General features: G+C 39.1%; 1 protein-coding gene across 1 annotated transcript in view; it reads right to left on the minus strand.

Annotated features, from left to right (window-relative positions):
* Window positions 1–13,281, minus strand: part of LOC146206529 (uncharacterized) — a 31,763-nt gene that overhangs the window by 18,233 nt on the left and 249 nt on the right. The window contains exons 2-10 of the mRNA XM_084591253.1: window positions 13,104–13,214; window positions 12,868–12,993; window positions 12,597–12,725; window positions 10,293–10,472; window positions 8,891–9,019; window positions 4,739–4,873; window positions 4,048–4,097; window positions 3,805–3,961; window positions 2,136–2,268 (exon numbers count right to left, since the gene is read on the minus strand). Coding sequence (XP_084447379.1) covers window positions 2,136–2,268; window positions 3,805–3,961; window positions 4,048–4,097; window positions 4,739–4,873; window positions 8,891–9,019; window positions 10,293–10,472; window positions 12,597–12,725; window positions 12,868–12,993; window positions 13,104–13,214 — 1,150 coding nt within the window. The remainder of the gene's footprint in view (window positions 1–2,135; window positions 2,269–3,804; window positions 3,962–4,047; window positions 4,098–4,738; window positions 4,874–8,890; window positions 9,020–10,292; window positions 10,473–12,596; window positions 12,726–12,867; window positions 12,994–13,103; window positions 13,215–13,281) is intronic.

Genomic DNA, 13,281 nt, shown 5'->3' on the forward strand with positions numbered 1-13,281 from the left:
ACATGTTTAGAAAAGTGCACAGATAAGGCAATTGGCTATCATGACAGATGATCATCCATCCAATCCTTTCAATCAATTTTTGCATTTTTCTCCTAACTCCTCCTGCACCTTCATTAGTGCATTCTCCCAATCTGATGTAGCTAGCAAACCTAAAGCCACTACACACGTGTTCATGTTTCTAAGAATCACTTCCTTCACAATGCTTCAGAGCAGCAGCCACATAAACTGCTGGCCACACTAACAGGCACACAAACCACAAAATATGAGATTTTCTGTTTGCTAAGTAATGTTGCAGTGGTCTGTAGAAAAATATATTTGGACCACTACTGAGTAAGAATCTTCTGATGAGACCTAATGCATAAGTAATCACCTGCCTTCATTGGAAATCATGTGCCAAATATAAAAAACTAGAAAGTGTATAACTAATGCTACATCTGAAGTGAAAGCAATATACAGTGAAACCTTGTTAACCTGTTGATTAAAAAAGATAGGGAAGGGGCATATTTTTCGTGGAAGTGTATGATCCAAACAGCCTAGTTGTGAAAAATGCAGCTGTTGAATGCTGTACAAAGGCATTTACTTCTTCATTTCATAAAAAATGTACATGAATCATTAGCATTTCTTGCTAATAGTTTTCTTTAGTTCTCACATAATTCAGTCCACATCTGTGTTGTCCTTAGTGCAGAAGAGATTTAGCAATGTGTCTGGTAAGTTGAGGGCAATGGCAAGCTGGGATCGTTTCCTCATATTCGGGTGCTTCGCCATCACCATTGCATGAAGGAAAAGACATCACAATGGCTGACCATCGCTGCGTTCTTGCTCTTTATGCTCCTTGAGCCGACCCACTCATGTCAGCGTGTGGTTATAGTTCTCAAATGCTTTACCCTTATGCCTCCAGGGCACTGCAAAGCCGCTGCTGCATTTCTCAGCTTCATGTCATGTCTCCACGGAAATGACCCTCTTATGTTAGCTCATTCTTTTTCTCTGATGCTTCGCCCTTTACACATAGGCACTACAGAGAAGCCACCAAGGTAGGTCAGCACTGCTGCACTCCGTGTCGCATGCGGTCAGGTTCAGCCCACTCGTGAGTTAGCCCATGAGCAGCTGGTTGCTAAACATATTATAGGACCACAATTTGTCAAAATTTTGAATGAATAGTAGTCAGGAAATCAAGCTATCTGGGAATGTATTAACTGGAAGAAAAATAGTGTAACACTACGGAGAATTTTTACAACTGAGGTTTTTAGACGTACGAACTGGTAAACTGTATGAATCGAAAATGTATCAACGAGATTCTACTATACATGAATTCTGCCCCCCAGTTACATGTGACTAACAACAAATACAAGTGTCTAGGTGCATTTATTACACTTATTTCTCAGGTATGCACAGTACACACAGACTAAGTTCAAGCTTTGGATACATTAGTGAGATTTTGCACCTGGGGGCAATATCTTGTGCTTAACCACAGTGTGATGGATCAATCTAATGCATCTCACTGTTTAGGACTGGCTCATATGCCTGCACAACTTCTCGCTTTGCAGTCATACAGATGCAACTGCATCCTCTGGGTAGCACACAAAAATTCATCTGCTACCCAGAAAACTAGTTGAAAAGCGCATATGGGCAACATTGGTGCAATGCACTGCCACGAAGAGACAACAGCGCAGGTTCATGCTTGGTAGGAGCATACGTGACAGCTACCGCCATCTGTCACTTGTACCTGTCACCAGCATGAGCTGCACAAGAGCACTAGAGCTTCAACCGGTGCAGCCCAGGAGAAGAAGAGGGCAAGAGGTGTATGGAGTAACAATGTTAAAAAGAGTGACAAGAATCAAATTTGTCACCTTCTACTTGACATCAGAAGATCTGCTTGGCTGTACTTAAATTCACCACTTCAAAACTTTGCAACGTTTTGAAAAATCTCTCATACAGCTACATTTGAAGAAGTACAAAAATAATAACAGCTGTGATGTTTCATTTGTGGAATTTCCCTTTCTGTAGAGAATCTAAGAAGTAAAATTTCATGAAAAAGAATTTTTACAGTTTCACAAATTTGGACTAATGTGGTCTAAAGAACAGAATTTTCGATTATAACATGAAATGTCAACAAAGTAGACTCCCAAGGCACATACATCTGACATCTGTTGTACAGCCGGCTGCCAAATGTGCTATGCAGTAGGTATTGTCCACAGATGCACAGAAAGCTGCAGTTTCACTTTTATAGGTTGAGGATAGGTCAGGTGTGCTGTTGCTGCACTCTTTTTTCTGAAATAAAACCGGGAAAAATTTACCACCACATCCTTCAACAATCCCTTCCAAGAAAGCAACCCTATTTATCTAGGCCCGAAGAAAGGCATTTTATGAGGCATCAAGCAAGTGTGGATAAAGTGATACAGTTGGATGCAACATAAGAACGCAGTGCCAAATATTCCTCAAAGGAGGCCCCCGCACTCCCTGATTGTTATGACGTCACATTTCATGGGCAAATCTGCCCTTACCTGCAATTTCACGCCAAGGGATTAACTGCAATGTCACGAGAACTAGTTAAAGCCATTGGCTGGGGGGGAGCCTCCTTTGAATAATGTTTTTTTGCTGTATTCTTGAGTTGTATCCAGCTATAGTAATGCTATTTAGTTGGTTTGTAGGGTTTAATATCCCAAAGCAACTCAGGCTATGAGAGATGCCGTAGTGGAGGGCTCCAGAAATTTCGACCACCTGGGGTTCTTTAACGTGCACTGACATCGAAATGCACATGGGCGCCTTTCTTTTAGTAATGCTATTTATCTATCTATTTATCAATAACTGCTGCCAATGACACCTTCAATAATATCTACTTAATAACCACAAGTGAATTCACTGAATCAATAATAAACTGACACCTGTAAGATAAGCAAAACGCTTGCAGGCTAACTTATGCTATACCTGGAGGACCGCACTGCTTGCATAGAAACAGTGCAAAAGAAACAGGATAAAGCAAGAACACAAGGACAAGCGCTGACTAACAAACCGTTATGTTCTTGCCTCGTCCTGTTTGTTTCGCGGTGTTTCTATGCAACTTGATTATCAACTCGCCCAAGCTTCTATTTTAACCTCTCTGCATGAACAACAGTAAGATAATATCCTTCTAATAAGTAGTAGGTACCTTATCGCTGCACACCAGAGCCCTCTCCCATAGAACCATGTGCCTTGCAGCAGTTGTTAGAGCACTCAGCAAGTGAGCCAGATGAAACAGGCTCAATACTGGCCAAAATGAATGCATTTCAATGAGGGACATTTTGTGGGATGACAGTACACATTGAAGAATCCCAGGTAACTGGAGCCCTCCACTACAGCATCCATCATAGCCCGTGAGCTGGTTCGGGACATGCTGCCAACAAGCTCTAATGTAAAGCAGCCATCAAACCAAAATAAAGCTTACAAAGTAACACCTCTCATATCTTGAGCTAAAATAAAATAGTAGTATATTGCAGAAACACCTGTTATTATCCATATCACACAAAATAGTGGCAACTCTAAAACAGTGGATGTTCGCCACCTGCTATGGACTTGTGCAGGGACAAGGGAATCAAGGACAAAGATTCTGCGCGAAGTGGGTCTAACCACAGCAAGGGAAGATGACTTTTCTAAATGGCTCACCGACAACGCTAAGAGCGGGAGCCTGCTCCGGTTCCTCACGGAAAACCATTTACATGAGTTTATATAATATGCCTTATGGCAAGTTTGCGTACAAAAAAAAAAAAAAAAAAAAAAAAAAAAACTCTAAAACAGCACTTGCAAAAAAACAAAGAAGAGGGTGCCCACTAATGGATCTCGTTTGGCAGCATCTAGGAGCCTTGCAAAGGACGAACTTGGTGTCATGTAGTCCTGAACTATCACTTTCACAAGAGCGATATTCACAAACTCCTCGAAGTTCTCCAAAGCTCCCTTCAGCCTTTCACGTTCCAACTCTGCCCTGTTCCTGAAAGACAAAAAAATAAATGCTACAATAGAACAGCAATGACTGCAAGAGAATAAAATTTACCAATCACAAAATCATAAGCATACCATTCCTTGTCCCCTTCTGCATTCTCCAAGTCAGTCTTACACTGCACAATCTATATGAATGAAACAAGCAAAACTAAGAACCGCAGATGACTTTTGCTCATGTGACTAAAACTGTCACGACAATGCTTGAGACAGTTATCGAATATTTTAATGAACACAATGAAAAAAGAATGGCAGTATTCTGTCGCTTCTTGTGCTACCGTTCCAAATTGATTGTTGAGTGCTGGGTTTAATGGCGCATGAGGAACTAAGGCTATTATGCACAAAACACGAGGTTAAAAAGCATGTTTGTAGCATTTAATGGACCATATTGGTTTGCTCCATACATTTGCTTCCTTTAAAAACCATGTGACAAGTCAACAAGTGTATTTTCCCCTAACAGCAACATTGGGTGAAAAGCAAACAAATATAAGGAAATTATAGAGAAATATATTTGAGAACATAATTTAGAAATAAAATCAGGCTTTTAGGAGTAAGATAGGCTTAATAAATGTTCCGAGATGTACATACTTTATCACATATTTGACCTTATAATAGACTTGAATACACAATACATTTCAGATGAACTGGAAACCTAAACCATCACTAAACTTCGAGCTTTCATGTGTCAAATGCATATGCAGGAAGTGATAATCTCGCAATGTAAAGACTACAGGAATTAAAAAAAGCAGAGAATATGCCTTTAAATCACCTGTGCATAGGCATACATCAGCTTTTTCCTGTCATCCTCTGGCAAGAGCTGCCACAGTGTCAATCCATGGCTTGTAACAGCCATCACAGATGAGCTGTAATCAGCCCCACTTTTGTGGGCCAAATGATAAATGGCCTGAAAAGTAACCACAGCAAATTATTGCTTCAGTGCTAGAACAACCAAAACTTAGATGACAAAAATGTGCAGGAAACAGCTCTTTTTCTCATTCGGCCAGTCAATGACAAATTACAAATCCTGCATAACTCTCCAAAAGAATGAAGAGACAGCAGGCAATATACAGCACTGATCCTGACTGCAGTGCTCTAGAACTATATAGTAATGAAATCATGGGAGAAGCAACACTGTTTTTGTCTTTATAGGAACTTCGTTACTAAAAAAAGTGGACAATGAATTCTACTTTGGTATACAGTTAAACCCAGGTATGTCAAATCCAAAACTGACAGCAAAATAGTTGATCAATATACAGTTAAATCTCGTTGATATGCTCCCTCTCAATAGGTTTTTTGGCATAAATTTCTATTTCATTTCTGGATGATGCCCTATAGAGGTAACGCGTTTTCATATGGCTAATACGATGGTGCTTCCAAGTAGTTTGGACAACACAATCGTGAAAATGAAACACTCGCGCGATCTCGAATTTCGCTCCAAGAGGCAGCAAAAAAAAGTCCTAGTGGGAGGCGATAGTAGCCACAGTAACGCTAACGCTCATAGCCGATTATTATTGTTTGACGTGATCTTAAATACAGAAACAACTCACATAATGACCCCCACACCTTTGTTGATGAGAATTACGAATTTTGCTGTAGGCGATATGAGACAAAATGAGAGCCCGAAGCCTCATTTATGACCACTGAACATACTGAAAAACCCTGCGAGTTCACTACGAAGAAAGGAATTGTGCTTCAAAGTGTGCCACCATGCTGGAAATGCTAATTTAGTGCATGCAAGAGTCTAGCTTAAAAAATAGCCTACATTAAGGCTTGATTTTAAACAGCATTTAGTGCATTCTAAAGTCTGCTATCTGATATGCCTATATTCCTACTTTACACTGGAACTACACTCTGCAGCATCAAAATGTCACCTGTGCACTCATTGCAGCTTTGATAGTGCTGCAAGGAACTACTGAAGTAGAGCATAGTAACAGTTTGAAAGCAGAGGTTCAATTTAGCACAGCCAACTCACCTCCTAGAGAAACAAGTGATCAAAGGGCGCCATCCGTAGGACAATTGCAGGACATGAAGTTTTATATTTAGGACAAACAGCGAGATGTGGGTTTAATAACCTCGCAATTTTTGTGTACTTTTATACATGACTTTCAAGGGAATAATCTGTATGTGATTCAGGTAATAGTTCAAAACATCCAGGTTCAAATTATCCAGGCTCGACTGTGTGTATAACTTTTGCAGATGTGCTAGTGTAAAAAGCAAGGGTATGTGAAAACTGAAAATTTAGAATACGAATAAAATTTTAAAAAAATCCCTTTGATAATCGAATGAATATATGATCAGTGAAAAAAATAAACAGAAAATAACAAAGGTTTGTCTTGTTTATTTCAGAATTGCACATGGTATTCCCAATCAAAATTAAACTACTGGAAAATTCTGTACGGTTACTATACAGGATTCAGTATACCAGTTTATTGTAAAGGATAGAGCTGCATGAAACCAGGCAGAGCTGTCATGTTGCTACTGAATACAGTAAACTCTCATTAATTCCACCTTCGAGGTACAAGAAAAAGTTTTCAAAATTAACCAAACGTTCGAATTAACAAATGGGCCTGAAAAAACTGCCAAAAACTGATTTCATCACAGTAACTTTATTTGATGAACACCAACATGATGGTTGTCTGCATTTGAGATGAGTCCACATGGTGAAGCATTGCAGTGAAGCACTCAGTGCAGTGAAACTTTTCGGCGTATCAAGCAAGGCACATATGCGTAAGCGCTAAAACAGCGTGAAACAATCCTAAAATAAAAACACTAACGCGCCAAGCAGGGTAAAAAAATACCGGGACTTTCAAATACGCGCGCCCAGTTGCAGCTGCAGCGATACCGAAACTGTGTTGCCGAGCTTTATTTCGAAAATGGAAAACTTCCGACCGTCGCCATGCATGACGTGCGTAGGCCCCACTGTTCCATGCAATTCATGTTCAGATCGCAGAGTGCGCGGACCGTACCTCGACGTGATATCCCTTGCCAAATCAACCGGTGCGAGCATGTGCATATTTGAATTTGCAAATGTCCGACGCCATAGACTTATATGACCATCGGCCGAGACCATTCTCCTAGTTCGATTTTTCTGAATTAAGGGGGTTGAGTTAACGAGATTCTACCATGTCTGAATATTCCAGGATACTCAGCAGTGTATTCAGTAACTTTCGATATTCTGAAAACTCCGGGCATCAGTTTTGAACTGAATATGAATCAAATAACAGATTTCGAATATTTGCACATTCCTAGTAAAAAGTGAACCATTTTCAGTTTCCTTCTCCTGTTTGTGGAAACTTAAAAATTCTGTACTTTAGTTTGTAGAGTTTAACAAAGCCGTTGTGGAAGGCTTCAGAAAAGCACTCCACCTCTCTATTCAGATACTCAACATGAAGCTCTAAAGAGTGTAGGTCATATAGCTATCGCAGTAATAAGCATACTTCAGGGTACATTGGTCATCATTAGGCTCAGGAATTAAGTCGCAAACCTATACTTCAATAAATTTAGTCATTGCAATACTGCAAAAAGAAAATGTTTCCCTACTCATGGTGACTGCATGACACGCATAATCATATCACGACAGTATTTTTCTTTTGCAGCAAAAATGAAAGCATAAGCAGCATTTGGCAGCACTTCTTTCAACTGGCCGCAGTGTCTTTAACTAAATCCTAATGTAATTTACAAGGCTGTTTTTACCATTCCTAGTATATCCCCTTCTGTCTTCCGAATATTGCATTATTACAGCTAAGCAGACACCTGTCAGGTTTTACCCTACACAGAAGCGATACCAATTCCGAAAGGATGTACAGCAGGATTGTCTCTTGTGGCTTTATCTAGACTGCCCAATTGAACATATCCTTTAGTTTGGTTATTCTGTTTCACCTGCTACATTCATTTGAATTGGACAGTGCTAATCTGGACAAATTTGAATGAAGAACAGAAAAGCAAGAAGGACCAATGGTTTTGCCTTTGTACAAATTTGTACAAACCAGCCCTGTTCGGTTCATCGTGATGTACCGACAAGCCTTAACTGTTACTATTTTGTCACATCCCAGCTTTATCCGACTGAGGTAAACTGCTGTGAGATCCATAAATGGGTGTCACCAGAATATGGCTATTTCCAGCCCTCCAATTTTTAATTACCATCATGTGATAAGATAGTATAGTGCAGGAAACCTCACATATTGAAGCTGTGTTGCCTTTGCAGCAGTCTACAGTGTTGTAGTGAAAGAAGAGAAGGAAAGAATCACCATTTATATTTTATCTACGCCACCTTGAAGATCCTGCCAGTATGACCAATGTGCTATCCTGCTGCTAATGAACTTGGAACAAAACGGACTCAAATGCATGCACTTTCAAGAGAAACCCAAATCAGCTTGAAGTATATTGCACTAAACAGAGCAAATACCACAAAAAGAAACTTCATTATAATGCAGGCTTACTTTACAACAAACTTAAGTGGAATGATACGTCTTTCAAAAAGAATCCCAAATCATTCATAATTTAAAAGCCAGTAGACACTTGAAAAACTCATTCTTGGAATGCTTATCTGCAACCTAATATATGCTATATATTCTATGCAAAATATGTTCAATAAAAGAAATGCTTGCAGCAAATCAAGAATGTATAAGGGCTATAGCAATATTTTTCCATCCAGTTGCTGTCCAATAATAGGCAGCTTTTACACCAATTCATATAACCAGACTCGCACATTAGCGAGATTATTGCTAAAAAAAGTATCCTATTCCAAAGTTCTACGTAGCTATTTTGATAGCATTAAATGAATGCTTGCCTTGGACATAGCATCACCCACGATCAGTGCCAACTTTTGAACAATAGATATTTTTTCATGCAATTGGTACACTTTTCCCGTGTTACAATATAATACTGCACTTTTAGGCATTCAAAATAACATAAAACTTACCTCATCCATCTTGCCAACAAAAACACCCATCCATCCGTCTAAGAAATCACAAGAAGAAACACTACAAGCCAAGTCCCGTAGTTTGGACAACCACAGACACGTCTGTCGTATGGCAAAACCCCATAGAGTCTAGAAGAGATAAGCACACAAGGGTAAGGAATTGAGTTCGTTAGGATATAGGTACACATGAAAAAAGCCAGCAGTCACTGTAACCGAAAAAGTATAGGAGACATTTGGTTTTTTTTTTGACGAGTGGTGTTGATAGAATTATACTGCTATAATTTCCCGATTTGATCAACGCTACCAATTAGAAAATATTCCCTTATGCATTCCTTGGTTTTAGTGTCAGTTGGCTTATTTCATATGTAGAAGAGATATTTAGAAGAGATATAGCAATCCCTGTTACCACTGTCTGCCTTCATGTTCATCGTGCATTGTCATAGTTGTGTTTTTATATTTTTATTTTATTTTATCTTGTTCGAAGTTTGCTCAGATGGTATTTATCTTGGCTGTTGTAATCCTGCCCACTCTGCTTGGCCCTCGGGCTGCAGTATTTTGTAAATAAATAAATAAATGTGTGAACTAAATATGAATACTTTTACAACGCACCAACCCAGTCATAGCAGCAGTAGATTGATGTAATAATATGATCAAGGCAAAGAAACTATCTCGGGCAACTTTGTATATGTGGCCATGAGTTAATTAATTTAGAATCACACAGTGCCTTTAGTTACACAAAAACATGTATGGAGAATCACACAGTGCCTTTAGTTACACAAAAACATGTATGGATGTATCCCCAAAATAAGGGAGAACGAAATATGCATTGTTCCCGTTAAGTTCAATGGACCTAAAGTGATCACAGTGAAAGCCCTAATCTCTCAAAATAAATTTGGGAATGACAAAGCCACTATCTATGCTCTGTTTCTCTATACAATAGCTTCTGGAAACTTTGCATAATCACTGTCACCTTTTATCATTATGATTTACTAACCCTCAAAGGACCACTGGGGTTCTACACAAATAAAAAAAAAACATAGAAGAGTCTGTAGTAGTCATTTGGTAAGAAAAGAACAAACAAAACAGGTGGACAAAAGTTAATGAAACAGAAGTGCACCCCCCCTCCAAAAAAAAAAAAGTAAAAAGATACACTGAAATTATGCAAACCAAAGCAAATTAAAAAGAAATGGCAGTGCATGTCAACAAACACAAATGATTAAGATGATAAGCGAGTGACTGTTGAATTCTATTAGATCACGATTTTATTATTAGATCAGTTCATTAAATTCTATTAGATCATCTCATTTCTTTTTTTTTGTAGTAGCAGACAAGAAGGTGCAAAAAAAACTGGGCAATTTTTTCGTGCACAATGGTAAAGATAAGACTGTTACGTGAACAATACCTTCACATGACGGCTGCCTGAATGTTCAGTCAAAAGCACACTAACGGATGCCAAGAAGCGTAAATAAAACTTCTGAACTGCAGCTGCATCCACAAAACCTTCGAACATGCACCGCTGTGGTAAGGAAGCAACTCTCTGCTGGGCCTTTTTCAAAAATGGCAGCACATTCTTGAAGGCAGCCTGAAACAAGAAGGAAATGCAATCTGCAGTCCAACAAAAGTTAAACACCTTTTTATACAGATTTGCTGAGTATCATCAAACATCCTTATCTGTCATCAAATTCATCTTATTTAGCACAAAGGACTGGAAGAAGTAAAAGAACACAAAAGGAACATGAACACATTCTTGTTTGGCTGTGAATGTAACGTCTAGCTGTTGTTAGTCATTTGTTGCTTTTTCCGAAGACTTCCTTTTACTTTTATTTCTTTTGCACCCTTATAAACTACTACTTCAGAAGACTTCCTTTTGCACCCTTATAAACTACTATAAAAAATAAAAGATCATCAAAAATTTTCTCACATTTGGTTCCTTTTGCGATGACAACAATCGTAAAAGCCCTCAAATACTCTGAGCCCTATGTAAACTAGTAAAGTCTGACCAGCAGTCCTGATAGTCAATCTGGATCTCTCATGGCAGCGAAGCTGCATCAGTACAAAAGTCTATTCAAGTGTTATGAACCAAAACAGTGGCATATGTAGTCAGGCTGTAGTTTGTAGAATAACTGCTTGATTGCCCCTCTGCAATTTTCTCATGGAAGAAGACAGTAATTTTACTCCGAAAATGAGATGTCACAGAGAGCCTGGAGTACACACATTCCACTTTATACATATTAGCGTTGGTAAACTCCTCTATTTCTTTTCTGAGCCTGAGTAAAACGAGGGTAAGAAGGTGGCTACACAGTCAAAGCTTTGGCTTGGATTGTGAACCAAGGCTTCCCCTCAACCCTTGTTCTCTTTTTTCTTATGCCTAACGAAGATTAACTGGCCTGCTTAAATTGTGGTCAGAGGCGGCCACACATTTAGGGGTAAAAGGAAGGGCTGCTGATTTTGACAAGTAGATTTTAGGAGTTTAAAACAGAGTAGAATTTACATAGTGGGGGCTAGGTCTGCCGGGAGCCATGCATTATGTGCAGGGTTTCAACATTTCGATTTTTATTTTATGAAAATGCAGTGGACTTTTTCCAATGTTTATTTTAGAATACATCTTTCAGTTCTTTCTTTTTTTTTTCTTTGCTTCATAGTATTTTTGACCCGTAAATTATCACATTTTTGTGTGTTTGTGTTATAATGTGGTATCTCTCTGAATCCAAAAGTCGTTATAAGAGCTTATCTTGGTATTTTTTAGCACAAAGGGATAGCTTACTGGTAATTAACTCACAAATGATGACACTTCGAGCTGCATTTGTAGACAAAAATGTCATCACCATTTTAAAAAGTAACTGAAGTTATAAGCTAAATGATCAAATCATGACATAAAAGCAAAAGTGGAAGTTTACTTGAAAAAAACTGGGCAATCATGCTATCATTAGACTTCCTGCAGGGTTTTGCAAAAGGACCAAGCATCATGTGGCCTGCATGGAATGGCTGCTCAACCATCGTGATAGCTAGAATATCTAATCTTTTTTGCTTATGTATGGCTTCATGTCAGTGCAGCAGAGAAATTTGCCTGGTCAAGTGCCTGCCTTAAGCAGTAATAACAATCAACAAACAGTGCTACACTAGCAGATGTAAGCGAGGGGGTAGAATATTCCAGTTTTCAGAGCTATGTGAGGTAGCGAGATGATGCTCAAAATGCACCACCACGGCACTACTACATCAAACAGTACCCCCATATCACCATACCTCTGTACTTTGGTCATTTTCTCCTTCGATTTGGTTTATGGGGTTTAACGTCCCAAAGCGACTCAGGTTATGAAGGGGGCAATTTTTGTCCTTTGACTAAGTATAACTCGTAATCCCTAGACAGCTAGCTGTGCATGCCAAGCGTATACTGACCTTTTCCAGTTAAAACTAAATTTTAGCTCTTCGAGGTTTTAGCTCTTTTTTACTCGGTTTCAAACCAGAAGTCAAACACCTAATTATGTGGTACCTGAGTGTAGTGTACCGGGTTGTTCTAGGTGGGTGCTTAATGTATGATTACTACTCCCTTCCTTGATTAGTGTAGGTTGTAATTTGTCCTTGTGAATGTCATAAGAACTCATATAGAAGTTTACCTACCAACTACAACCACTTTCTCTAGCATCCTGCATCCCTTTCCTGTTTGTATTCGGTAAAGTCAAAATCTACAGAATAAAAGGTAACTTACAAGGATTCTTGAATGAACATCCACACCTTGACTTCCATACAATGACTCCAATTCCTTCACACTTTGAATTGCCAAATCATGAGCTTTCGCCAATGTTGCGAGCTCGAACTCCTCCAACGACGCCAGAAGCTGAAAGTAAAAAAAAAAAAAAAAAAAAAAAGGGAAGAAAGAAAGAAAGAAAGAAAGAAAAAAGTTAATATAATGCTAGTTCAGAAAACATGCAGGTCGATCAATTTCACGAAAAGTAAAGCAAATGAATGAAAAAAGACACCTCAAGGCCCAGCGGTACAGCTTGTTGTCCGATAAAAAGCAGCTGCTGCTTTTTTTCACATGACGTCCTCAGTTCAGCGATTCCAACCTTTAGCTTATGCTTTAATGGCTCCAGGCCAATCTGCAACTGAAATCAAGAGTGTTAACTGTAGTACACCTCCACAGAACTTCGAAGCGAACAACGCATGACACAGAACATGTCCAACCCAGTCACGTAAAAGAAAATCTAATGCTCACAGCTCTGTCTCCGTATCTGTCAGCTGTGTCTAAAATCGCAAGAACAGAGTCCACCACTTGCTCGCTGCAACGGTTCGCAGTGCCATCGATGCTTACCACCAGCTGGTTGACCTAAATTTAAATAAAAATGTATGTATTAATTAAACGCCATTAGGTTATGGGTAGTTGTTAACTGTCC

This window comes from Amblyomma maculatum, chromosome 1 (assembly GCF_055883805.1).
Source record: "Amblyomma maculatum isolate TAMU_Amacu chromosome 1, ASM5588380v1, whole genome shotgun sequence".
Taxonomy (NCBI): Eukaryota; Metazoa; Arthropoda; class Arachnida; order Ixodida; family Ixodidae; genus Amblyomma; species Amblyomma maculatum.